General features: G+C 53.2%; 1 protein-coding gene across 1 annotated transcript; it reads right to left on the reverse strand.

Annotated features, from left to right (window-relative positions):
* SLC37A2 (solute carrier family 37 member 2) lies at positions 1 to 27072 on the reverse strand. The gene is made up of 18 exons (XM_023734087.1): positions 27004 to 27072; positions 12506 to 12587; positions 11965 to 12058; positions 11761 to 11839; positions 9279 to 9414; positions 8789 to 8865; positions 7744 to 7910; positions 7081 to 7118; positions 6629 to 6781; positions 6232 to 6322; positions 4414 to 4476; positions 3967 to 4052; positions 3460 to 3508; positions 3165 to 3238; positions 2815 to 2893; positions 2611 to 2708; positions 2303 to 2367; positions 1 to 522 (listed from the first exon to the last, which is right to left on the reverse strand). Exons 1-18 carry the CDS (start codon positions 27060 to 27062, stop codon positions 507 to 509), a joined length of 1506 nt encoding a protein of 501 aa, XP_023589855.1. The 5' UTR covers positions 27063 to 27072; the 3' UTR covers positions 1 to 506.
* Between the last annotated feature and the right edge of the window lie 904 nt (positions 27073 to 27976).

The following is a 27976-nucleotide window of genomic DNA, read 5'->3' on the forward strand; positions in this document are numbered from 1 at the left end:
GGGTTGAAGAAGAGAGTCCGACTTGGGGAAATACAAAGAGAAGCCTGGTTCAGGGACAAAGGGACATATGGAGGCCAGATGTCTCCAACCCGCCTGTCACTAAAGGGACAGGTTGGCTCTAAGAGGTTCAAAGTGAACATGGGAAGAAGACATCCACCTTTTCCAGTCCTTGGCCCCACAGAACCTCTGCCTTCCGTCTTAGAAGCTGAGGAAGCAAGAGCTTGAGCAAGATGGAGATGGTACTCATCTGAGCCCCATCCCTTCTGCTGGCAGCTCCCAGAGAGCAGGGCCTTCTCAGCTTGCGTTTCCTCATGCTTGGCAGCCCCCTTCCCACGGAGAAGCTCCTAAACTCTGAGGAGCTGCTGGGCTGCGCTGCCCAGCCTAGCTGGTATCGGGTCAAGAGACTTTGCCTCACCCATCTGTAGAAGTGTCCGTTGTCTCTCTCCCATGGGGAGCACTTTGGGGACCTGAGGGGGGTCCTCCATGCTTCTCTTCCAGTAGGGGCTTCAGATTTCTCTATACCTGCACGGGGAGGAGGGAGACAGTAGAAGAGAAAATGAGAGAGACTGAGGTTATGAGCTGGAATGATGGGGAAGGCAGAGTCCCGGGTCCTTACTAACTGCCCTTCATCTCTGCCCTCTGTAACTGGGGCTCCTTTCCCCTCTTGACAGGGAACAGCAGCTAGAGCAACATTAACCTTATGATGTTTATATGACACTTGGCAGCTGTAAAAGCAATATCACATATCCCTTCTCATCTCAGCCTCAGCTCAACCCTGCCAGGGACTTAGGGATAAGTAGCCCCATTTTACCCATAAAGATGTGGAGGTTCAGAGACACGATTTATAGGTGAGAGTGAGCAGAGAAGTCAGGATAGTCTGGGGATGTTGGGTGCCAAGCCCAGCGCTCTCTCTTGTCTCGCCTTTGACTCCCATTCAGTGGCCTTTCCCCGGAGAAGGACGAGCTTAGGACGGCAGCAGTACAGGGAACAGCAAATAACCCCACACACACCTGGGCTCAAATTTAGGTTCCGCCATGACTAGCTAAAGGTCTTAGCATATTCCATGATTTCTGAGCTTTAGTTCTCTCATTTCTAAGCTACAATATCTACCTTTTAGGGTTGCTTAAAGGCAAGCGTATCTATCCTAAGTCTGACTGGATTCCAGGCAGACTAGTTGCTGCCTAAATGTTTGTTCTTTCCCACTTTCTGCTTCTTTTTTCCCCCCAGTGGCCCCTCAGCCCTGGCCCAGAGGAGCAGGGTGGAAGGAACACAGTCACACTGCTCCAACCTCCTGCCCCTCTCCAGGGCAGGCCAGGTAGGCATGCGTATGCCCCCCGCTCTCAGTTTCTCTCCTGCGAGCCTGGATGGTGCCGTCCTTAAAGGAAAGTGCTTCCCAGATAGCACGTTGGTCACCACGACCCCAGGAGGTTCACCCTCTCATTTCCTATCAAGCCCAGGTCCACTGCTCCAGCCACTTCCTCATTAGCAGAGGCTCCTACTTAGAAGGAGGGCCAGAAAGGCCACCGAAAGAGGGTTTTCCAACCACCAGCTCCGGCACACAGCCCCTGCCTCAGCACTGAGCCGTCGTCCCACCTCTACGCCCCCACCACCCCTGAACCCAGAGCAGAGAGCACACCAGGCTGGGGACCGTCACTTGATTAGAATTTGTTTCAGAGGCTTTGATTAGTATTCACTTTTTCCTGCATACCCCAAGCAGAGGGGGCAGATGACCTTGGTTTCTGAACTCTAGGAGGCGTGTGCACCTCAGGGTCTGAGTTCAGAGGGAAGACCGTTTCCCTCGCCTCTGCCTCCTCTGTCCTGGGAGGACCGAGCCCTGACGCTCTCCCTAAGGGGGGAGGCTGCCAACCTCTGTGGCATCTCAGACCCCTCGGGGAACTTCCCAAGCACCATGCTCTGCTCAGGTGGAGGGTCCTCAGAAGTGACCACCAAGAAAAAGAAAGCTGGAGAAATCACACGAGAGGACAGATTTGCATGCAGGCTCCATTCGAATGAGATATTAGCCGTGGACTTGACACAAATACTTACAAAAGTCAGGGGACTTGAGGAAAATATTACCGCGGGTGGGTTAGGGCCATACTAGAGCTACGGAGACACACAGGGGACAATGGAGGATGCAGGTTAGTGGGGCCGAAGCGGGGGCAGACAGCACGCCCAGGGCCTGGCTCAGCTCCCCGCCCTCGGGGCTGGCACGCCTCAGGATGGGCTTGGGGACACTGAGCATTGGACTCCCACAGGAAGCAAGGGTGGGAGAGGTGGGGCTTTAGCCATCTGGGGGACTCACCCTCTACCACTGCTCAGGGACGTCTTCCAGGCCAGGATCTCTTTGTACACCAACCGGCAGAGGAACTGTGGGGAGGACAAGGAGACCCTAGCACCCAGCACACGATCCCCAATGCCAGGTGACCGACCGAGCGGCAGCTGGGAAAGGGGTGGGCACACAGGTTCACTTGGCAGGGCGTCCCCCATGGGAGGGAAGGTGTTCTGAGCAAAGAGCAGCTGCTCTCCTCGTCCCGGAACCCCCATGACAATGCTCTGGCCCTCTGGGGTTCCAGCCCCCAGCACCCATCTGGGTACCTCAAGAACTCTTACCAAGCAGGCCAGGATGTCGGCCGAGATGAGCATGTAGAAGACATTGTTCCAGCCTGTGGGGGAAATGAGCCCGGCCAGCAGAGGCCCCAGGGCGGCACCTGTGTGGGGCACAACCACAAGATGGGTCAAACAAGGACCACAGGAGAGAGTCATCCCAGGCCAGGCTCAGGCTCGGCTCCCAGGAGCCACGCACCAGTCACGGACCTACGGAGCCGGTACCGTCAATGATGGCGGAGACGGTGGAGAGCGCCTTGGCATTGCCCTTCAGGCTCTGATGAGTGCCCTGGGGGGAGGAGAGGAGGAGGCTGAGCGGAGCCCTGGCAGGACCGGGACTGGACGGGGGCAGACTGTGGGAAGGGGATCACTGGGGCTTGGGGTTGAGAGGGAAACGAGGCCAGAGGTGGATGCTGAAGGACTTTGTGGATCTTACCTCTGCAGGCTGCCCCGCAGAGAATGAGGACAAGAGCAGGAAAGGGGAAAAGATGCCAGGAAAACGGGCCTGAAGACAGCAGCCCTGACCTCCACCCCCCACCCCGGGAGGTGGCCCAGCTCACCAGGTCAGCCGAGACCGCGGTGGTGATGAGTGCATATGGGCCGTTGACCAGGGCCCCACAGATGATCAGCATGACTGGACAGAGACAGTCCAGTTATCATGAGAGGCCACCACGGGTCCACCCCAGAGCAGACGAGCATTCCCAGGCATCGGGCTGGAGAGCCTCTGCTTCCCAGCCTCTCCCCCAATGACCCCAACCCCACCTCAGAGGGCCACGGAGCCTCAAAGGGTGGAGGCAAGGAGCGCCCTTCCTGTGGCCTGGCAGAACCTGACAGAACCTGAAGCCGTCTCCTCACCTATGGAGCTGGTCATCCCGCTCTGGCCACTGTAGTTGTACAGGAACATCTGGGAGGAGGGAATGGACAGGCTGTCACAGCGGGCTCTGCCAGGGGCCGCCCTTAGACTGTGGCAGAAGTCTGCAACCACAGAGGCCACGTTATTCCTTTTCCTCTCATACCCAGACCCCTCGGGTCTTCAAGTGTCCCAAGAATGGAGGATCTAAGATGCGGTCATCTATTGTTCTTCTTTTTCCCAAACGTCTTCTCTCACGCATAACCTCAATCACTTATTCTTTCCCTGGTCAAGGAGATTGGCAGCTGGTCTCCCTCTGCTCCACCAAAGCCAAAGTCACTCATCCCTTTCCAAAACTGTCTGGCTCTGTTCCCCAGGCGCCTGCCCGCTACTGACCCCTCACTTCTCCTTGTCCCTGAGGTGTGTCCACGCCTAGGGGCGCACACAGCTGAGGCCCACAGGCACACGCTCGCTCGCGCGCTCGCACACGTGGTCCTGAAGGGTGTACGCACCATGGGGGCAGCCAGGATGAGCATGATGCAGCAGGTGGTGGCCCTGCCACTGGTGTAGTCAGAGATGAGCCCGGCCAGGATGCCGCCTGGAACACACACCCCATTTGCACACTGCCACCCCGGGTGGGCCTGCAGCCCTCCCACTCGCTGCACACCCCAAGCTTGGCCCCGTCACCCTGTCCAGCACCAGCGGGGCCCGGGCATCACGATCCAGCAGAGCTTCTTTCCCCAGCCTGCCCCTCACGCCCATGGGAAGACCAGTGCGCAAGGGCCACTGTCTTAGGGCCACTCAGCCAGGCAAGGGCAGAATTGAGAACAAAGCCAGAAACCCTTTTCTCCCTGACGCTACCTGCCCAGGTGAGCCCCGTTGGGCCCATCCCTTTTTTCTGCACCCTACAACAGTAGAGGGGGATGCACAGATACCGGCAGAGCAGGACAAAGGCTCACCTATGATGCCACCAACATCGAAGAGTGTCGAGAGGTCCCCAGCCTCCTTGGCGTCAAAGTGAGCTGTGGAGAACAGACTGCAGTCAGACCTGGGGCTGGGGCCAACATCCCGGCCTGCCACAGCCAGAAGGCTCCCTTCAAAGCATTTAATGCAGTCCCGCCCCTCCTTTCAGAGGGCAGCAGAGAGGCCCAGAGGAGAAGCAGCTGGCTCAGGGTCATGCACTGAGATCTGTGGGAGCTTAGGACCAGAGCCCGGCTCCCCATCCGGCACTGCCTCCTTCCCTGCAGGATGACCTTGGCCTGGAATAGCCTTTCCCTGTGGAGTGTGGGCCCTAGCCCCTGAGAACACAGCCCCACTGGCCGTCTTTCCCACTAACCTCCCCCGTCCCGAGCCCTATACCAGCCGCTCTGCCCGCTGTGCTCCTGAGCCAGCAGCAGCCCCCCACCACCATGAGGTCTTCACATCCATTTTAGGTCTCTGCCCATGAACAGAGACGGAAGGAGACGAGAAGGAAAACAGGGACTTCAGGTTCCAGGCCTTGGTTTTAGATTAAGAAAAAAAAAGACTGTCCAGAAGCTGGAATTATAGCCCAGCCCCCAAGGTTGATTCATACTCTGAAGTCAGCAGCAAGGCCACAAAACAGACTCCCGGTGACCAGGACCCACCTGGCACTCTGCCACTATCTGAGAGGCCCCTCAGACACAGCTGTGGAACAAGTCACAGCTTGAGCTGTGGTCATGACTAATCGCCACAGCTTCCTGTTCAGAACAAGCAGTGTGCGACGCAGCCTGTCCCTCCCACAGCCCTGGATGTGAAGTCTTTAAGCCTGAGGCTTGGGGGACTGGAGGTAGGGGAGGGGGCTGCTCCTTGGTAGAGCTGCCCCACCTCTGGAAAAGCAGAGCCCCAAGCCAGCTGCACATTAAACATCCTCTGTCAGCCACAAGAGTGAACTCTCCTCATCCGTGCACCCTGGGGCTGGCACGGAGGCAGCCAAGGGGAGATGCACAGGGAGGACACCCAGCCCTGTTCAGCGGACCAGGCTCGCAGGAACCAGTCCCCCTGGGGCTCCCTGCAGCCCCCTGGGAGAAGACAGCCGTGGTCACAGCTGGGCTACTGGGAGCGGGGTAGCTCAAAGGCTCAAGGGGCTTCTGGAGGTATTCACAGAGCAAACCTTTTCTAGCACCCGATCCTAAAACCACCCATCTATGAGCCGAGAGCCTACAGGTGCGTTTCTCCCAGACCAGGAGACAAGACTAAAGGCTAGAGAAGAGGACGGGGCGATTGCAGAACCGAGCACCCAGTTCCCAATCCCACTCACGCCCGGGGGAGTGCACAGGCTCTGTTGTCGTTAGCTGCTGTCAGGTCACCCCCGACTCACAGTGACCCCGTACACAGCAGAACAAAACACTGCACCACCCCTTCGATGGGTTACGGACTGGATCGTTGTGACCCATAGGGTTTGGATCACTGTGATTGCCAGGCCTTTCTTCCCAGTCTGTCTCAGCCTGGAAGCTCTGCTGAAAACCTGTTCCGCATCACAGCAACACGCAAGCCCCCACTGACGGACAGGCGGGGGCTGTGCATGAGGTACACTGGCTGGGAACTGAAGTCTCCCACGTGGAAGGCGAAATTTCTACTGGCTTAGGTTCCTATTTCAAAAATGTCCTTTGTAACTTGAAATGTAAACTTTCACTTAAACTGCAACAATAAACAAACCAAAAAAAGTCCTCTGCCCCTAGGAGAGGTTCCGCAGAAGTCCTGCGGTGTACTGGAGTCCCACGCAGCACCAAGGCCCTTCCTTGCCTCCCTATACTCACCCACGTTGAAGATGTAGAGGGGGAGCCAGTAGAGGAACGTGTAGCTGACCAGCTTGGCAAAGAGCAGGCACAAAGAGAACTCTATCACGCCCTGGGGAGAAACCAGAGGGCCCGATGGAAAGGGTGGCTCGGCACCACCCAGGAATGCCCATCGCCTACCACGCAAAGCAACCTGCAGTACACATCCAATCTAAATCAAAGCAAAGCATCTGCTACTCAAATGCAAGGCAAGCCTCCTTCAAGGCAAGCTTCCTAGACTACCTTCCCCAACCACTACCCACCCTGGGCACCTCCGGTAAGGAAATCCTGAAAACCACAGATCATCCTACTGCCCGTCCCTGCTGTCCAACAGAAGACTCGGGGGAGCCTCTCTGCCTTCCGCTCCCACGCTTCTCACCGGGATTCGGAGCGCCCCAAGGAAGCTGATGGCAGCAGGCTTGGCGCTCGGGTCCTTGGAGCATTTGGTGGCAGCGTCCAGGTGGCCCTCCCTGTCCGAGCAGGGGTCGTTGGCAGGGTCCTCGGGGTTGTCCTCATCCTCTCCCGGACTGCTCTGAGAAGGATGAGCCCTTGCAGTGGGGCACATCTGTGCACCACCTCCCCCCTGCTGGAGGGGCAGCCCGTGTGACAGAGGTGGGTCTCCTGCTGTAAGAGGGACATGGCTCTCTCCTGGGCTGGGCTGACCTCCGGCAGGCCCGTCGGGTTGTGGGGCAGCCAACCCAAGGACCTAACATTAGGCCTGTGCAGTGACTGTGGGGCCAGGGCTCCCTCCCAATCCCCCATCTCTCTCTGGGACCACCCCTTCTGGACGGAGCAAGAGGGCAAGGGAGAGCTGGGAGGGCTCACACTTACATGGTGCTGAGGAGGGGCACAGTCCACGTCTTCCGGGTCTGAAAGAAAACCTTTTAAGAAGCTTCCCAGCAGAGCAGGCCCTCACCCTTTCCTGGGTCTATGCCCGTCGGGAGAGCCAGCCCCCAGTGTGGCCGGCGTACTTCCCAGCATGAGGAAGCTAGGCACGGGGGTCAGGAAGCCAGGTTTCTAGGCCACGCTCTCCTCTTCTCTAATAACCTGTTCTACCAGCAGTGCCTCTGGGGCCTCGGTTTTCCTACCTACACAATGGGTAATTCCTAGCCTTGCTTCCACACAGCTGTCAGAGAATGCGGACGAGCTGTCCACCAAGTAAGAGATTCTGTGCTTTACGACTGTACCCTGGACCCCACCTCCCCCGCCTCTCACCTCTCAGACTCAGTGTTTGCCGAGCACTGCCTATGGACCGGGAGGTTTACCTGCATTGTCTCACTTAACCGTTAATCACACGAAGCAGGTAGATTACTCTTATCTTACAAATGAGAAAGCTGAGGGTCAGCGAGGTTAAGAGGTTTGTTCAAGTCACACAGCGAGCCCTCCAGCTCCATGACTGTGATCTCTCCACCCAGAAGCCAGGGAGAGGCCCTGGGAGGCTCAGCTCCAGGGTCTGCGGGGAGGGAGGGGCCCAGGAAGCGCATCTGCACTCACATTCTACGAGGAAGAGGAAGGTGAAGGCACCCATGGCCGCGGTAATGACACCAGGCACGACAAAGGACAGGCCCCACTGCTCGTTCACCCAGATGCCGGCAAGCAGGGAGCCCACGATGTTGCCCACAGATGTGTGGGAATTCCAGATGCCCATGATGAGCCCCCGCCTGGAGGGGAAGAAGGGAAGGAGACGGGAGAAGAGAGAAACGTCAGAGGAGGGAACGCAGTTCACAGCAACTGCCTCAGCCAAGCTGGAAGGGCTGGCTGCCTGCAGCTTCTCACGCACCAAAGCCTGCGACTCGTAAAGCCCCAAAGTGTGTCAGCCACGTCGGTGAGCAGAGACGCTTGGCTGGTGTCAACAGCTACAGCAAGGCTTGGGGTCCTGCTTCCGCCGCTCCGGTCCTCGCCCCCTCCCAGCAGGCAGCACACAAGCCTCCCAATGGAGGCACTCACTACACTCGGGGGCAAGGGACACCCCTTCCCCTTTCCTCTTCTGTCCACGGCTCTTACTCTAAGGCCGTGGTCCTCGCCTCGGGCCTGTGCTCTCCCCCAGGGGACATGTGGCCACATCTGGGGACATTTTTGATTGTCACACTGGGGGATGCCACTGCCGTCTCGTGGGTAGATGCTAGAGATGCTGCTAAATATCCTGCAACACCATGAAGAATCATCTGGCCCAACATGTCAGTGGTGCCGAGGCTGGGCAACCCTACTCCAAAGTGACATTTTTGCACAAAAGCCAGTTTAAGGAAAAGAAAAAACAAATTTTTTTTTTACGGGTTTCATTTTTGTCTTCATTCAAAATGACAATTCCTCTGTTGTGAGGACAAAGGATAAGGACGGTTGCCTAGAGGAAAACCCGACACTGAGAAAATGAGCCCAACTTTTTAACCCTAAAATGGCACCAAGACTGGGCACGTGAGAACCAGCAAGATGGAGGCAGCTTTCTAGTGTTTCACCTACGTTATACTGGGGGCCGGGGGTCACCTCCTGACTAGCCCCAGCCCTCCTGGGCTTCCCACTCCTCCTCCCATTTCACACTCACCTTCCCTTCCCAAACCAGTTGCCCACGCAGGTCACCACGGAGGGCCAGCCTGTGGTCTGGACGAGTCCATTACAGATCTACCAGCAGAAAGGAGGTGGGATGGGCGCCGGCTTGGGCCACGCCACCAGCTCCCTGCTCTGACCCCTGCTGGGCTGTGGAGGTTAGATACCCGTGTCGAGGGGCCCGCCACACCCCACACTACACACCTCACCCCTACCTCACACGCAGGTACACACACACCCCAATGTCACGAGCTGATTTCTCCAGCCCAACATCCTTGAGAGCAGACAGCAAGCCTCTCATCAGCTAAAGTGACCTTGGGGTGGGGCCCAGTTCAGACTTGCTGAGTGAACGCATGAATGCCAGGATTGGGAAGTGACAGAAGGCACTCTGGACTGGGAACCAAGAGCTCAAGTCCCAAATCTGCTATGACCTGGGGCAGGGGAGTAGTACTGACAGTCTCTAAGCCAGAGGGAAGACAAGACCATACCTGGATGAGCACAAAGTACCAGAGCATGTGGACGTTCCAGAAATAGCCCATGCCAAAGAGGGCGGTGAAAAGGCCACTGAGCAGCATTCCGGCCGACAGGTAATAACGGATGGGGAGCCGCTCCCCAAAAATCCCACTGCAGAGAGATGTGGATTTGCCATTAATCTCTGCTATCTCCACTCCTTACCTCTCTGCCATGTTGGTTCTTCCTCCACCACACAGCACAGAGCTTGGCTGGCCAAGGTGACCACGAGTGGCCTCTGTGTGGCCACATCTCATGGACAACCTCGGTCCCCCACTTCCCAGATGTCTCCGCTTCATTTGACGCTACTGGCCTCTCTCCTTGAAATGCTCTCTCCCCTGGCCTCCACGTCATCACTGATGCCTAGTGTCTCGTCCTATGCTAACCATCCCTTCTCACCACCCTCTGGGTAAGCCTATTTGATCACTTTCATGATTTTAACTACCACTACATATTCAATTCAGAAGGAAAGCCTAGTGATCGACCTCAGAAAAATCAACCATTGAAAACCCTATGGACCACCGTTCTACTCTGACACACAGGCCATGAGCCATGAGCCGAATTGACTCAGTGGTAACTGGGTTCTTTTCTCCCCGGATACATTAAATACCTGCAACTTTAGGTCTTTAATCCTCATCTCTCCCCAGAGCTTCAGGACCATATCCAAAAGCCTTCTGGGAATCCTTACTTGGATGCCCCCAAAACATTATAAATTCCACACTTCAACCTTGAGTTCCTCTTCTTCCTTCCCCCACCCAGCCCGCCTCCCTGAGTCCTTTATCTGAGTCTATGGCATTGCCATCCACCAACCACTCCAGCTGGAACCAGACAGCTACCTCAGCCTCCTCCTTCTCCCTCCAAGACCCATCCATTCTACTTCCTAAACATTCTTCCAGTGTGCCGGCTCTCTTCCATCTCTACCACTGCTGTTCTAACTCAAGCTCTCTTTGAAGCTCACCGGGCTAGTGCCACAGCTGTTCCTTAGTATGACAGGCCTCCAGTCCTGCCCTCCTCAAATCTATCTTCAACTTCACCCTCAGGGTCATCCACCTTAAACGTGAATTGGAACAGGATACCTCTGCATCAAACCCTTGGATAGCTCCCCCTACCCACAGCCCGGCACACGAGACCGTCTGTAAACAACCTCGGTCTTCAGGCCCATCTTCTGCCATGACCTCCCTCAAATTTTGCACTCTGGAGAACCTGTAATAGCTCTTCCCAGAGATCACACTGCTGTACATTTGCATAACTCTGTTCTACTCCTTTTGCCTGGCTTGTCATCTGCTGCTGCCAAGGCTGATTCTGCTTCTCAACTCAAGTATCATTTCCTCCATTATCATTTCACTAGCTAGTCCCTTCTCCCTAGTCCCAGCTTGGACTAAGTGACTGACTGAGCTCCCAGGGCACCCTACAGGCACCTCTGTCAAACAGCCACCACCCTGCTTTGTAGATGCTGCTTCCATTATCTACACGTCTGTCACCCCATTAGGCCAGGAACCCTCTGGAGGCAGCACCCTGCCTTACTGTCATGGTTTGAATTATGTCCCCCAAAAAATGTGTGTATCAGTTTGGCTAGGCCATGATTCCTGGTACTGTGTGATTCTCCTGTATGCTGTAAACCTGCCTCTATGATGTTAATGAGGGAGGATGGGTGGGAGTTGTGTTAGTAAGGCAGGACCTGATCTACAAGACTGGATTGTGTCCTAAGGCAATCTCTTGAGATATAAAAGAGAGAAGTGAGCAGTGAGACAGGGGGACCTCACACCATCAAGACAGTAGTGCCAGGAGCAAAGCGCGTCCTTTGGACAGGGGTCCCTGTGCCAAGAAGCTCTTACTCCGAGGGAACACTGATGAGAAGGCTGACAGAGAGAAAAAGCCTTCCCCTAGAGCTGACACCCTGAATTTGGACCTTCAGGCTACCTAACTGTGAAGAAATAAATTTCTCTTTGTTAAAGCCATCCACTTGTGGTATTTCTGTTATAGCAGCACTAGATGACTAAGACACTTACTCATCTGTGACCCCTGGCAATGAACACCATGCTTGCTATGCAGAATCTATGCTCGCTGCACCCATGTGGGCACAGGACAGGATGAGGTTCTCCTAGCTCTCTCTGCCCCTAGGATCATCCTCAAGGGATCCCAGCCGGGCATGAACTGTATCCCAGCCACACTCACCAACACTGCTATGTGGGTGAAGAAACTCAAAAGGAGCATCCAGGAAAAAGAGCTACTGAGAGTGGGGACGTGCCAGCTGAGGAGCAGCCCAGGGCCCATGCCACGGGGATAAAGATGGCTGCGGGCTGACTGGACACACAAGCCTTGGTCTCATTTCCATCTGAGGGGGCCATCAGCTTTTTCACCTCAACCCCCAACGCCCCGGTGGCCCAGGTTAGTCAAGGAGGGGCAGTAGCTCTGACCCTCTGACGCTGGGACGGCCCCAGGCTTGGCCTCTCTCATTACCTGATAAACATGCCGATGGCATAGGCCACAAGGAAGGCATTGTCCACCGCCCCCAGTAACTCCTTGTAGTTGTCCTTGTCTGAAAAGAGAGGGGAGAGAGAGAACACTGGCTGCCTGGCTGCGGGAAGCCGTTCCTGGCTCTAGACAACCCTTCCTAGAGAGTCAGAAAGGGGAGCTGGGGAAGAGCAACTGGCCTGTTCTTACCAAAGGGAGCCCAGCTGCACCACGTGGTGTCATTGATCGTATGGGTGTCATTGATGGGCTTGATCAGGTCAGAACAGTTCTGGTGCAAACGACTCTGGAGAGGCAACGGGATGCAAAGGCAGGAGTTACCTGATGGTATCTGAGCCCTTCAGCTCTGAGAGACGCAAGCAACCTCCTACCTGACCACACCAGGGCCACTGCCCACCCCCCTGACTCCCCACTTCTTCCTGCAGGAACTGAACACAGGGCAAAGTGGTCGTATCAGACCCGGTGGTGAAGGGCAACCAGAGACCATGAGCAGAATCCATACAGCCCAGGGCCCCTTCTCTCTTATTCCACCCACACCCACCAACACCCAGGGAAAACTTGCTGGGCAAAGAACTACTGGACGTGGGGATCTGTGAGGTGGGAGGAGCTATTTCAGTGACCGTGGTGAGGGGATGAGGATGGTTATGGCTGAGTTCCAGACCGTTCTACTAGAGGGTGTTCCTGCCGGGCCCAGCATCTCCTGCAACCGTCCTTGCCACCAGCCCAGCCTCACCTTGACGACACTGATGGGCTTCCTGGACATGTGGTAACAGGTATAAACGAGGAAGGTGAGCAGCAGGATGAAGCCTCGGAACCTGCAGGAAAAGGTGGGCATCTGGGTCAGCAGGAAGGCAGGCCAGGGTCCCATTGGTGCCCACACCAGCCGCCCGGAGACCTCAGCACCAGCTACTCTTTACCTTCAGGCCCCCTCTGGCAGAGACCAAGGGGAGGTGGAAACATATGCCCAGAGGCAGGGTATTCAAGAGGCCCTAACTCCCTGGTCCCAACCCCAGAGGGCCCAGCACCCTGCATGAAAGTACCTCACCCTGCTCTCGCTACCTTCCATCACCCCTACTTTTTTTTGGCTTCATGAATGTAGGGGCGCCTGTGTGTGCGTGAGGAAGAGAAAGACAACAATGGTGGGGTCAAGGTGTTAGATCGTTGTACAAATATCAGAAATGGTGAAGGAGGGTGGGGGAAGGCTGAAGTGGGAGAAGGGTCTGTCTTTGGGGTGAGATCTGTACCCTGTAAGCTGAGAACACTGCAGAAATAGCACCTGCTTTGGCCATTCCGAGCAGAGGCCGGAGCACGGTCAGAAATGAGTCAACAGAGGGAGAGCCGCTGACCGAGCCTGCTTGCTTAGTCCCTGCCGGGTCCATTCCACTGGACAAAGATCATTCTTTCCATCTGTGGCTCACATAGCACGTGTGCCCCTCCTCATCCCACATCTCCTGACAGGGAAAGAACAGTGCAACCCGCTGCCACTCAAAGTTTCCACTGTCCCCCCAGCCCATCCCCTTCTCCCGAGTGTCTGAGAACGGCCCTCGAACGCCCTCCTGAGTCACTGTCTGCTTCCCCAGCAGAGCATCAGCTGAGCTGAGTCAGCAGCCTGAGGCCAAGTGGGAAATAGACCTCAGCATGGACTCCCAGCCCAGGAGAAAGGGCCAGGCAGTAGGAAAGTCCAGAGCCTTGGCTGAAGGACCCCTGACGCCCCCTGCATCCCTATGTTCCGTGAATTTAAGGGGCAGGACACGAGATTCTCACTCTTCCCTCTCTCAGAATCCACTGCCAAGGCTCCTCTTGTGAAATAAAGGGACATTCCAGCAAAGCCTGGATGAGGCTGAATTTAGGCCCCTTCTCACTTCACCCCTGGAGATGAGGAGCCGCTTCCTACCTGGGTTTTCTGTCTCCATTCTCTCTGCTGCCCCCCGTTTATTTTATCACGAGAATGAAGTCACACATGGCACCCCCTCCACTACCTGGCTTAAAATTTGTCAGCGGCTCTCCACTTCATTAAGAATGAAGTTCCAACCCATACACCCTGGCCTCTGGCTACCAGTTCCAGAAGCTGTATGGGTGGCTTTCGGAGGTCTTCTGGGGACTTGAGTTCAACAGGGAAGGTGGGGTTACTCCAAGTGCCTGCCACGGTGACCAGCATCAGCAAGCTTGGGGGCAGCCATGTTTTCTGGGTCCTACCAACGGGCACATGGCTCCACACTCCTAGTTCAAGGACTTTAGAATCTGGGGTAAATTCCCTGAGAGAATTTGGAGACAGTACCCAGTAGACAGAAAAAAACCGCAGCCCCACAGATTACACCACCCCTGACGCCCTGCCCAGGATGCTGCCTGGTCCAGCGGAAAAGGCTGGTTGGAAAAAAGAGTTCTCTGGCTAATTTCTGGTGTGAGCTAAAGCAAACCCCTAAGTCTTTCTTGGCTCCGGTTTGCTCATCAGTTGCAAATAGAGGAGAGCACCAAGCCCATCCACGCCACCAGACAGGCGAACACAGTGGCAGCCTCATCCTGGTCCCTGGTCGCGCACCCCGTCGCAGCGCCAGGGCTCAGCTGAGCCGACCCTGGCCAACCACATGGACAACCCAGGGCCCTTGCCTGCCTGTGTGGCCACAGAATATGGAGACAAATCAGATCCTCTCTGGGAACAAAAGATCCCAGGGGGCTGTAGCCCCACGGAGGCGCCTGCTTGTGACTGTTCCCTCACGACAGGCCCGGCAGTGCGGTCCTTGCTGCTACAGAGCCCTAACGGTGCCTGGAAAGCTCGGCTGCAATTCAGCAGACACACTGAGTGCTCTCGGGAGCTGGGCAGAGCTCACGACAGGCCAGGAGGTACGGCCTGGCTACCAGCAACCCGTCTCCTCCGGCCCCGCTCCCCAGCACCGCAAGGCTGCCCCTCGGAGCCCCAGGCCTTTGTCCTCCCAGTAGGGAGCTCCAACCACACTTCCCTGAGGTGGTCACCTTTCTACAGGGCTATTGACAGGTCACTGAGACGACACTGTCATAGGTCTCGCATAGTTCCTGACACCCAGTGGGCACTTACAAATGACAGCCAGTGTCATTTCAAGTTTCAGATGGGAACGAAGAGCTGGGGTAGGGGATCCAGGCGGCCGGGCAGCTCAGCTCTGCGGGGGGGGCACATTCCCAGGGGGTGGGGACTCCTGGCCCTGGGTCACCTGGAGGGTAGGGATTTGGAGGCCAGCCCAGCCTGCTCCCCCGCAACTGCCCTGCCCCTGTCTAGATGAACACAGGATGTCCCGAGGCTACCAGGGCCCCATCTTGCCTGGGATGGGATCCAGGTGCCTCTGGGCAACTGTCCTGCTAAAGTTTTCCCAGGGGCTCCCACCAGAGCCGACAGGGAGGGTCCCAGAGGTCCACACTGACATCCTGACCTGCAAGATTCCTGCCCCGTGAGATTCCAGCCTGGCCTCCTCCCGGCTCTGAATTCCGGCCCCGACTTCCGGCCCCAGGAGAAAATCTGACACCCAAGATACCAAGAGCGAGAGTTGTGATGCCTGGGCTGTGTGCTGGCTGGATCCTCTGGGACCTCCTGCCTGGACGCTGGGTAACCGAGGCTCAGGGTGCACACAGCTCGTTTGGCAGCACACACTTGAACCCAGTCCCCCGATTTGGCCCGCTGCTCGTTCCACTCTACTTTGGCGGCTGTTCCGAGGTGCCACAGTTCTAAGGGGACCAGGGTCATCGGTCAGGGTAGGGGCTGGGCTCGGCTGAGCACCTCAGAAATGACAGCTGACTCTCCAGCAGCACGCAAGACCACAGCTTTCACTTCTCTTCTCTCAGCCCTTCCCTTCTTCATCAGGAGGCCCCAGCAGGGGACCAGTGGAAAGACGCACAGCAGGGTCTGGCCTAGCTGGCCCCAGGGAGGCCGGGAGGGCGGGATGGCAGCCCAGGTCCCGGGCCAGGCTGGGCACACAGGCCAAGGGCCAAGGGGCAACGTGCTGGGCAAGGCCCCCAGATTGTTCTAGGTGGGGTGGCTGTCCTACGACCCTCTGAGTCTTTGTTAGCAGGAAGTGGCACTTCTTAGAGTCTCACCTGCCCCCACCCAATACCAGTTACTGATGAACCAGGTCAGGTAGCGAGGTCACTAGCTGTCTCTTAACTACTAGTTGGCCCATCCAGTGTATAATTTCAAAGGAGTATGATAATAGTTTTATCGACCTTGTTAAGACTTTGCACTAGAAAGGCTTCCGGGGGTGGAGCAAGGGATAGGGTGTCCTGAAACAGCAACATAAAAAATCAACCAACAAAACCCCCGAAGGACCCATTTTTGCCACCACTACAATAACAAAGGAGCCCTGGTGGCACAGTGGTTAAGAGCTCGGCTGCTAACCAAAAGGCAGGCAGGTAGGATCCACCAGGCATTCCCTGGAAACCTATGATAGACGGTCCCACTCTGTCTCATAGGGTCGCTATGAGTTGGAATCGACTCAGTGCCAACACGTTTGGTTAGGGCTTGGTTTACAACAACGAAAGGCCATAGAGAAACAGCACAGCAGAGGGACAGTGACCTTAGGGGAGGGTGGAACAAGGGTCCCCCTTCGCTGGTGGCCTCCTCAGTCTGCACTGCACCAAGCCAGTGCCCACCCCCCTGCATCCTCCTTCCTTGCTTTGCAGCCACACTGCTGACGGTCCCGACCCCAGGGAAAGCCTGAGGGGACTTGAGCTCCCTCACTGACCACATCACGCTATCCCCTGCCACAACCAGCGGCTGCTAGTAGATGTCTAGGGCTGCTCAGGCGGACATGTGGCACGCTGGCTGGTTGTGCTCACAGGTGGCCTTGGCAAGAGGACTTGGTGGCCTTTCCTTGAATGTGTGTCTTCCAGGACTCAGCAGATCTGAAAAGGATAGAGGGCTGGGCATAATAAGAGCCAGGCTGGGGCCAATGGTGACAGTGCCACCACCTCCACCCCCTGCCAAATCCTCTACTGCCACTGGAAGACTTCTTGGCAGGGAAAGGCTGGGGGGAACAGATACCACAGGGGCAGAGGCCTCAGCCAGTCCATCAGTGCACAAGACGGAAAGGGACAGGCCCAGTCTGGGAGGGCCTCTGAGGGCTGAGGGCACAAAGCTCCCTTGGGGTAGGGACTCCACTTGTTGTCTCTCCTCCAGCTGGGACTCTGGAGCTGCTCACAGAGCCGCCTCTCCTCCAGCTGGGACTCTAAAGCCCACTCACAGAGCCTCCTCTCCTCCAGCTGGGACTCTGGAGCCAGCTCATAAAGGTGACTTAGGGCTTGGGCCCAAGATCCTTCACAGAGAAGGGACCCATTGGCTAATAGCCACAAGGAACCCAGGACTTTCCAGAAGAAATTAGTGGCTAAGATGATGATCTTTGTTTAGGAAAGAGAAAATATATGTGATGGATAGTTTTGCTCTGAAAAGAGAGCATAAGATTTCATTGAAGTGATGGGAATAACTTTGGAAGAGAGCGTGAGAGTCGGCAGGGTTTGGAAGAGGTAGTAGACAGGTATTGACTCGATCCCTCCTCTGAAGAAAGGCTATTTAAACAGCACAGATGGAATCAGCTGATGATGGCCTTGCCCAGGGAGTATGTAAGATGGCGGCCTTCCCTTCAGGATTCTGTGGAGGCCCGGCCCCAGCCCAGGCAGCCTGCACCCCTCACCCATCACCCTCCTCCACCCACTACTTCTCCTGAGCAGGAAGGATCCAGAGGCCAAAGCATGAGCCCCAGGCCAATAGGAGAGCAGTAGCACTTCCCCCTCTGCCCAGCACACACACACACACACACACACACACACACACACACACACACACAGAGACACACAGAGACACACAGACACACATACACAGACACACATACAGACGCACGCGCGTGCACACACAGACACAGACACACACAGACACACATACACACAGACACACAGACACACACACGCACACACAGACATGCACACAGACACACGCGCACAGACACACACAGACACACACAGACACACACGCACAGACACAGACACACAGACACACACAGACATGCACACAGACACGCACACAGACATGCACACAGACACACGCACATGCACACACACAGACACACAGACACACACAGACAGACACATACACAGACACACACACACAGACAGACGCACACACACACACAGACACACACACACACACAGACGCATGCACACACACAGACACACACGCAGACACACACACGCACGCACACGCGCACACACACACACACACACATGCACACGCACACACACCATGGGATAATCAAATGGAGAGTCAGGAGCCTCAAGGCCTCCACCCCTGGTGTCTGCCCTCTAGTCTGTGGTTGCTCTGTGACCGCTCAGCACGGACCTTGTTGCTCAGTAGGTACAGTCTGACCGCGAGAAACCAGGTCTTGGCCAACCACACGGACCATCCCCAAACCCTTGCTGCCTTCCAGACCAGGGCCTGGGGCCTGACTCAGGCAGCCCAGCTAGCTGTGTAAGGAAGGAAGAGGAACCAGCAGGGTGCAAGAGGAAGGGTGCAGCTGGGGAATTCAATCACGAGAGGGTGGGGGCTGGGGAAGCTGCCCGTCTCAAGCGCCTGCGCCAGCCCCAAGGGGCCTGTAGGGCTGACTCTGGCTTCTCCTCCAGGATCCCTTGCCCCTTCCCAGAGCAGCGGTTAACCACCACCGTGCATTTCAAGCAGCCTCTTCTCTGCCCTTACCAAGCACTTCTTGGCAGTAACCCGGAAAATGAGAGAAGAGAAAGCTGCTTAGGGTACCTGGTATGACACAACCGCAGAAGAGGGAAAAGAACATTCAGCTTAGACCAAAAGTTTTCAGTTCTGGTTCTGCTACTTACCGTGACCTAGGGCAAGTCGCTTAACCTCTCTAAGCCTCAGTGAGATCTTTAAAGCAGGATACTAAGCTCCTGCCCCACAGGACGCTTAGAGGATGAAATGAGGCATATGGGAAGTGAGCGTACATGGCACACCGCAGGTTCTGGGCATGCTTCTGGATGTCTGTAGGGCGGGCTGCAGCTCTGGCCCTGGGAGCCTCCAGAGGGCAGAGCGCTCATCCCAGCTGCGCCCATCAGCCAGCCTCGGCCTTTTCCAGCTCACAAGGAAGATTAGGGCGTGGGGAAAAACAAAGCGAGGCAAGCTGGGAGTCAGGCCTCTGGCTCTCCGGCACCCCGTCTTCCAGCTCCCTCCCTCCCTCGCACAGCTCCCCTCCAGGTCCCGGCCGGGCCCCGCAGCGCCACCGTCCTCCCTCCAGCTGCCCCACATCCGCCCACGCACAGAGGGCAGGGACCCGGCCGCCGGGGCTCGGGAACCTCCAGGAGCTCCGCGGCTCCGAAAGGCCATGGACAAGCCGCCTCCCCACCCGGACACGCAGCGTCCGACGGAACCCACGCGCTCCAATATCTGCCTGGGCAGAAACTCCTCGGAGACCGCGGAGTCGGCAGGTCCGCTTGGACGAAGATGCCTCTGCACACCTGGCGCCACCTGCTTCCCGGCCTCATCCGCAGGGGCTGCTCCGCGATACCCTGTGCGCCTGCCCCGGGCTGCAGGTCGCCAATCCTGAACCGCCAGCCTCACCTCCTCCTCCACTCCGTGTGGCTCCGAGACCTTTCGAGTCCCTCCAGGACCAAGTCACCGGCAACCTTCTCCCCCCACCCCTCACAGAAATTCAAAAGCCCCAGCAACTACCAAGCACCGACTGTCCGCTAGGCTAGGTGCTTTCAATGTTTTCTCAGCTAACTTCACCAAAACCCCGAGACGTAGGTGCAACTGCTACTCCTGCTTATTAGATAAGGAAATTGAGCCTTAGGGAGATTAAGTGATTTGTCTAAAGCCAAACGAGCACCTGATCTTTCTCCACACCATTCGGAGCTTCATTCCAAGGCTGTCTCTAAGTCGAATTTGTACGTAAATCAGAACAGTTAGCTACGGTTCATAGCCAACGTCAGTTAGTCAGATGTTTGTCTTGCTATATAGTGCGCCTTTCTATGCACAAAAAAACATTAAAGAAACACTTCCAGATACACTAAAACATCTTTAACATAATAATACAGTAATAATAATGTTTTGATGCACACGTTGCAAAGTAGTACCCATTTGTCAATACCAACCATTCTATGACCTCAAATGTTAAATATAATAGGCTTTATGGTGGTTGGTTCATAACTACAGGTTGTACATAAGTCGAACATTCGTAACCCAGGGACTGCCTGTATCAGGACAGTGTAGAGACTGGGGGCTTAGGAGTCCCACTAACCTGGGTTCAAGTTCCTCTCAGTTATTTAGTAGCTATGAGATGCTTGACTAGTTACATTGTTTCTCTGCACCTCATTATACCCATATCTTGATGGGGAAACCTTGCACCCTATAAGAACGGCACATAAACACCGCCTGGGACCAAGTATCAGGAAAAGCAGATAGAATAATAATAACCAAGTTCACTCAGTGCTTAATAGGAGCCTGGTATTGTTCTAAGTACTTTACACATCATATGTTACTTTGTCCTCCTAACAATTCTCTGAAGTAGGCATCATTACCTTCAGTTTACAGATGAGGCGTCCAAGACCCAGGGCCAAGCCACCCCACAGCTTCTACGCTAGGAAGGCCTAGCTAGGACTGTTTGCTTCACTTCTGCTTAAATGCCCTCCTTGGGACACATGAACACAGCAAGTTGGACAGAGGATTCATTTCTAGTTTTATTTCAGACGGTGGGTCTTCCTCCTATTTCCACCCCGACTCCGCCTATAATTTGTGTAGCACAGTAAAGGTGAATCGGGTTACCATCGATCCTTAATATCAGCATCAATAACGATACTAATAGCTACCACTTACTGCGTGCTTATTGTATGTCAAGCAATTCACACATATAACTGCGAACATTTTTCATGCTAGACGTACAGAAGGCAGCTTTCTTCCAAATCAGCTCACTGAGTTCTATAACCCCCTAGTTAGTCCCCTAAATGACACGGTACCTACAAACCGTCACCTCCTTCAGAGTCAGCACATACGTGGTGCAAATGGTTAAGCACCTGGCTACTAACCATAAAATTAGGGTTCAAATCTACCCAGAAGGTGCTTTGGAAGAAAGGCCTGGCGAACTACTTCTGAAACATCAGCCATTGAAAACCCCGTGGAACACAGTCCTAGTCTGACACACACGGCGGGGGCCATGAGTCAGAAATTGACTCAATGACAACTGGTACTGGTTTTTGGTTTCTAAAACTGTTGACTTCAGTGTACACACCTTCTCTCCAGGTTGGACCTTTGTTCTAAGCAGGTAGGACCACGTCTCAGAGTTCAACATAAGAAAGTGCCTCCAGTAATGAACTACATTGGCATTTAATGTTTGATAGGAGTCCAAAGCTATACTCCTCAGGAAGGAACTAAAACACTTATTGAGTACCCGCCATCAGCCACTGGAGGTCAAGAATTTTCACATCTATATTACATTTAAGAAGCCCTGGTGGCAGAGTGGTTAAGCACTCGGCTGCTAGTCCAACTGCTAACTGAAAGGTCGGTGGTTTGAACCCAGCAGCCGCTCAGTGGGAGAAAAGACCTAGTGATCTGCTCCCATAAACATGACAGCCTAGGAAACCCTATGAGGCAGTTCTACCCTGTCCTATAGGGTCACTATGAGCCAGAAGCAACTCCATGGCACACGACTACATCACATCTAATTCTCAAGAACCCATCTGACATACTGATGAGGAAACGGAGGCTCCGAGAAGTCAACTACTCAAGACACACAGCGGGGGAAGGATTTGAATCCAGGTCTGTCTGAAATCTGAGAGATGTTGGAGAACACAACAGCTGAGTTTACACTTTCAGAAGTGTGTGTGTGGCGTGTTTGGCTGTAGAAATTGTGTTAGTATTCATGAGCTCTTCCAAAATGCTGGTGTGTGACAGATGCCTTACAATTATCTACTCCTCTCCCACTTTCTCTGTGAAATATACTTTGATTAAAGGTTATAATTCACATACATGAATGAGACTCTACCAAGAACAAAAGTGGCAGAGAGGTACAACTTTGTATACAAGGTAATGAGATGCGTTTTTGTTTATTAAGGAAAAAAAAGAGAATATCTTCATTCTAAATTAAAATGACTGGTTGTTCCAGAATGAGAAAGAAAACAGTGAAGGACAGACCCGAATGGACACAGGTGATGGTTGTACAACATTATTGATGCAATTGGTCTCAGTGAATTATACACGTGAAAAACGTTGAATTGGCAAATGCTTAAATGTGTTGTAAATATTTTCGCAATAAAGAATAAATTAAAGAAAAATTTTCAAAAACCTGAATGGATAAATTTGTATGTTTGTGGAAAGAGAATTTTATTTATCTTGGATTATAGTACCTGCAAATAATGAGTCTGAAAAGAAGCAATTAAGTATGTTAAAATTTTGCCAAAGCTGGCTCAATTTTGATGGGTGTGTTCATATTATTTAATAAAGATGTTGTGGTTCTGTTAGTATTAAATATCATATTTACACAAAACTAGACTTTGGTTTACTTGCTGTTAAAATGACAAATTTTTCTTGGAATATTGGTCATTGGTCTGCTCTTAAGAAGAGGTTGTAAAAGGTTATTCTTTTAGCACTGTGTAATCGTCCCAGATAGCAATGATTCCGTGTCTTACCAAAATAATCTTCTATGCTTTTTAAACTTTATTATTCTTGATTACTAAGGTTCCTCACTTAGCAAAGAGCTAACGTTCTTTACAATGTCACCTTCTATGTTTATTTGTAAATGTTTTCTTGTCATTTTCAAATAGATAGACAAGTACTGTGTTTCAGGCACCCACAATCCAATCTTAAATTGTCCCCTGACAACTTTTGATTTGTGCCTTATCTGAACCAAATCCTAAATGCAAAACAAAATAAAACTTTCAAGATACCTTTTGTACCTAAAACTATCTTTGAGGTGTCCCAGAGGGCCCCTTTCATCTTATAAAAAGGGAGGTGTTAGAAATTATTAGGTTTATTTGATGTTACTACGGATGACTTGAATGGGATTAATTCTCACGTCGGAAGAGATGCCCAGCCTTCCCTAGGTTAAGTTCACAAAGGGAAAATGTTATTTATATAAATACTTCAGCAATTATACACAGTATGAGAAATTCTGACAGATTTCTCAATGCTCTCTCTGCCCACATGTTTCTACTTATCAGCATCCTGGTAAATGCTGATCACAAGCGTACAGTGTTACTAGTCATGATTTCAGTTATGACTTAAAATGTTACCAAGGCTGCAACATTTATTTAATTTGAATCTAGCATCTTCTGGGCCAATCACTTTCAAAACGGGGCTACACATCAGACTTTCTCATGGAGTTTTATTAAAACACAGGCGGTAACTTGAAATGTAAACTTTCACTTAAACTACAACGATAAAATAAATAAAACACAGATGGTTAGGATCTATTCTGCATCTCTTTACTTGATATTCTTGGTATATTTTTCATATATTATATAAATTATTTCTCAGGATTATTATATGTTATATCTCAAGATTTTTTCCTCTAGAAATTATGTTCACCTATTTTTATAGATCAGGTGTAATGGTCACTGTCTTCTTTGAAAACAGCCTTACGATTTTAGACACCTTACCTAGAACTTTTTTTGGATTGGCTTCATCTTGTTTTACACACCACAAAAAATAAAAATTTAAAAAACCCTTGCCGGTGAGTCGACTCTGGCTCACAGCGACCCATATGCGCAGAGTAGAACTGTGCTTCATCGGGTTTTCAAGGCTGCTATATTTCAGAAGCAGACTGCCAGGCCTTTCTTCCGAGGTGTCTCTGAGTGGGTTCAAACCAGCAACCTTTCAGTTTGTAATTGAGCGCTTAGCGATTTGCGCCATTCTTGTTAAGAATTCTCATCACGTCTTTCACTTTTGAAAATTATTTTATTTCTAACTTATTTTTAAAATAAGTTCAGCGGCACCTTTTTTTAAGTCTCTCCACTGACATGTGGGTTTTATTTTACTCTGATGCTTCCCTAAAGGCTCTGTAACCAGCTACAGGCCAGAGTTCTTTAACAGCCATGGACCATCTCAGAGAAACACCGTACCAGGCGCTGACTCGTGGGTACAGGATTCTGATGGCATCACTGAGACCACTTTAAGGGAAAGTTCTGGAGTTCCAGAACTCTTTAGTCAAGAAGCAGACAGGTTTGTAAGACTGCTAACCCAAGATGGAACGGAACAAGAATTAATCACATAGGACCGAATGAACTGATGAGGGATGATTGTCATCTATGTTTGCAATATTGTTGATGTTGCTAAAATGTTCTACTTTCTCTTTCTTAAATTAGCTATAATCCATAAGAATTTAGTAGACTCTGCTTTTAAAACTGAAATGAAACATCCATCTGTAAATGATAACTTAGTCTCCCTGCCTGACCCCGCCCTCCCAATTGAGAAACTCTTATTGTGCCTTCTGACTTCTGATGACAATATGGTTGTCTGCAGAGGCTCAGTAAGAACCTGTCCTCTTTCTTACCAGGACACCATTGGAAAAAACTGGTTATGTAACCAAGGCTTTGCCTGGAGTATCATATTCGACAATGATGGTCATTTAATCAGCTATGATTTACCTGTTGCCATCGAGTCGATTCCGACCCATAATGACCCTACAGGACATAATAGAACTAACTGCCCCATCGGGTTTCCAAGGAGCAGCTGGTAGATTCAAACTGCCGACCTTTTGGTTAGCAGCCAAGCTCTTAACCACTGTGCCACCAGGGCTCCCAGCCCCTTTTAAAGAACTAAAGTTGACTCAAGGAGTCAACACTAATAAATCTCTCCCAGGAGAACCAGCTTACTGGTTTCCCAGCCTTGTAGGCAAGTATGGAAGTTCGCTCCCTGGCGGGCCGGAGAGCCTCAGGGTACTTTGGAGACCTTGCGAAGGGAGGCATTCCCCCACATTTTCAGGCGCTGCAGGTGAGACCTGGTGAAGATGGTTTCTTGGCTGGCTCCTACCTTCAGGATAGTAAAGAGTAAAAGGGTTTTTAAATTCCAATCTGAGATTCCTTATGAAAACTTGCAGGAAAGCAAACACAAGAAGGCCTGTATCGTAAATTAACACTCTCGCTGCACCTAAGTATGTAATCAGATCAGACCTCATGAAACCCAGATTTATATCGTGATCAAGAGTAATCTTTTTTTGAGATTATTTCTGATCAAAATGGGGAACAGCTCTGGTGGCACAATGGCTGCTACCCAAAAGGTCGGGGGTTCGAATCCACCAGCCTCTCCTTGGACACCCTATGGGGTGATTCATAAGCAATGGGTTATGGGAAAAAAAAAAAATTTGTGTTTCAATGGAAAACTATGCATTGTGCAGAGGACACCCTGCCAGGTTATCTGATTCAAGACTTTCACTGTCTTTGGGCTATTTCCAAACTCTTTGAAATGGTAAGTAACTGATAAGTCAAGTAAAATACTCTCTGCACCCAAAGAAGTTTAATAGTCTTCTTTCCCAACCTCTATATTCCTGATCTGTAAATGGGTATGATCTTTGGATTTTCTTCTCAACAAGTTACAACTTAATCTGCTGGCTCCCTCATTATGATTACAATAAAATCTTTAACATAAGCTCATTTTTATATCTGTAGGAAAGTCATGACTGGCACTTTTTCAGGAAAATATCTTTTAACAGTCCCAAACGCAGAAGGGACCAAGGAAACGAGTGAAGAAGGCTGGATATGATGAGGGCGGTGACTGACCAGTGAGAACATCCCTAAATGAAAAGCACCCAGGTGACCAGCCCTCCCAGTTTGCCCAGGGCTGAGGAAGTCAGACACAGGATTTCCAGTTTTAAAACCTTAAGTCGGTCACCTTAAAAGCACCTGCCCCACTTAAGAGGGCTTTTCTCAACTATGAGTTTAATTTGGGAATTTCAGCCTAGTATTGCTCTACAATCTGTTTTATTTGTTGTTTTTGCTTCCCCCTCCGGCTAGAAGCCAGGAATCCGGCTATTGATGCTACAGTTTATAATTGGTAAGCGATGGTAACTAACACAATATTTAAATACACTGTGCACGGAACCAAGATCTCTCTATAAGATTTTTTTTTTTAAATATCAGTGTGAGTTTTGAATCGTAAATTTATTAACTATTTTCTAAAAATAAATTTAGAACCGTAAAAAACAAACTGAAACAATCAATTTGAAAACTTCGCAATGAAACAGAAATAAGTAAGCCCGACCTTATATCAGCTGGTCCTACGGCCCCTCAGAGAAAGACTGTCTTCAAAAGGACTTTAGAATACAGTCTGTTCACCGTACATCTTTAGTGGAATGACGTCCAAGAACACAGAGAACTCCAGTGAAATTCTGACCTTCACTCAGCAATTTTACTGTTTGAGCAATAAGAAGAGTGCTATTTTGAAGTTATTTTCTCTATACTGTATGGGAAAGCAAATGTGTAAGCTTGTTAAATTCGTGATGTAAGGAAGTAAGATTTCCCGTGTAAGAGAAAAGATACAGTTATGATATCAAAGAAACTAAGTGAAAACAAAGAAACCACCTTCCAATCTCCCCAACCAAAAAAAAAAAACACTGCGGAGTAAGCAAACGGCTCCAGCCCCCCGCCCCACCACGCAGCCCCATGCAGAGGTCTGTCTACCCAGTCCGGAGGACAGCAGCTGTGAAGGCGGCCCACCCACTGCTGGGGTGAACTTGCAGAGGAGCTGATGCTAGGGGTTTGCTCTTCCCAGGAACGTCTCTCAGGGCCTGGAACCCCTCAAGGCAAGCTCCCAGGACCACTGGGTTCTAGCCTCTTGTTACCCACGGACTAAAGGCACCCAAAAAGGCGCCCTACAACTCCAATGGCCACTTCCCAGCACTTCCACCACCCCCTGGCCTCGGTTCCCTAGCCTCAAGTCCCCGGGTGCTCAGTGATATGAAAGTGGGGCGCTCTGGCGGTCTATCCCGGGCTGTGCGTTTGAAGATGAGGATGGCGAGCCGCGGGGATGCTCCTAGGCAGCCCACTCCTCACGAGAGTGGTTTGGTGGAGCGTGGAGTTAGGCAGCGTGTTGGCAGCCTCCCAGGCTGTGCGCTCGCTGCAGAAGCCGGGGCCAGAGCCGGTCAGAGCCCTGAGGCGCGGCCGGGGCGCCCAGCCCATCTGGTCTAGTCTCCCAGGGCTCCACCTCTGCGCCCGGCACGGCCTGAGCCCGGGGCGGTCACGGTCGGCGGGGTGCTCCCGGGCCCCGTCCCACGCCCTGCTCACCAGCTGTCCCTGGAGAAGGCGCGGAGGAACCAGATCCCCGGAGCCAGGGAAGCCCGCATCTCGCCAGCCGGTCCTGGAAGCGGAGCGCGGAGCGCGGAGCGCGGAGCCGGGAGCTTGCGGAGCGCGACGCCGGGAGTGTGCGGGGAGCGCAGAGCGCGGACAAGGAGCGTGCGGAGCGCAGAGCGCGGACAAGGAGCGTGCGGAGCGGCGCGCAGCCCCACTGCAGCCGGCGGGTTTAAATGCCCCGCGGCGGCCCGCCCCGGCGCAGCCCCCGCCCCCTTGGCCCTGACCGCTCCCCGGTGGGGCCGAACCGGAACGTGCTGCCCAGCGCTCCTGCCAGTTCTCTAGCACGTGGGCTTCCTCGTGCTTTGCCTCCGGGCCCGGACGGACGGCTCTCAGTGTCCGGGGACTCCGCTGTCGCCCGGCACTTCCCGGCTCTGCCGGCCGGGGGAACCGAAAGCCGCGATCGCAGACGTGACCGGCTCTTTCGCCAACCCGCAGCGGGCCGCTACCCTGAGAAGTGGCTCTCGACACAGACCGGGAAACTGAGGCACGCTGCAGGGCTAGCACGACCACCCACTCGCCCCCCACGTGGCCCTGGTCTGCGTGCAGGCGCCCCCTGGGAACGCACGAGGTTTTTCTGGGCTCTGCAATATTGCCCCGAACACCCCTCCCAGGCCCCTCTGAGCTTCCGGTGCCGCCCTGATTGCAGATTCTGCACCCAGCCGGGCGGCACCCTACCGCTCCCCGCTCACGGAAGGACTGGCCTCCCCACCGCCTCCCCGTGGACACAGTGTGGCAATCCTTCTTGCGCTCCCTCTGGAGGCAAGCAGCCAGGCAGCGGAGGAGGGCCAGTCTCGGGCCACCAGGTAGGGAGTTCTGTGCTCTCCAAACCAAAACCAAACCCACTGCCTCGAGTCGATTCCGACTCATAGCGACCCATTGGCCAGACTGGTAAATGACTGTCCCGGGC

The sequence above is a fragment of the Trichechus manatus genome, unplaced genomic scaffold (assembly GCF_000243295.1).
Source record: "Trichechus manatus latirostris isolate Lorelei unplaced genomic scaffold, TriManLat1.0 scaffold00064, whole genome shotgun sequence".
NCBI classification, from domain to species: Eukaryota; Metazoa; Chordata; class Mammalia; order Sirenia; family Trichechidae; genus Trichechus; species Trichechus manatus.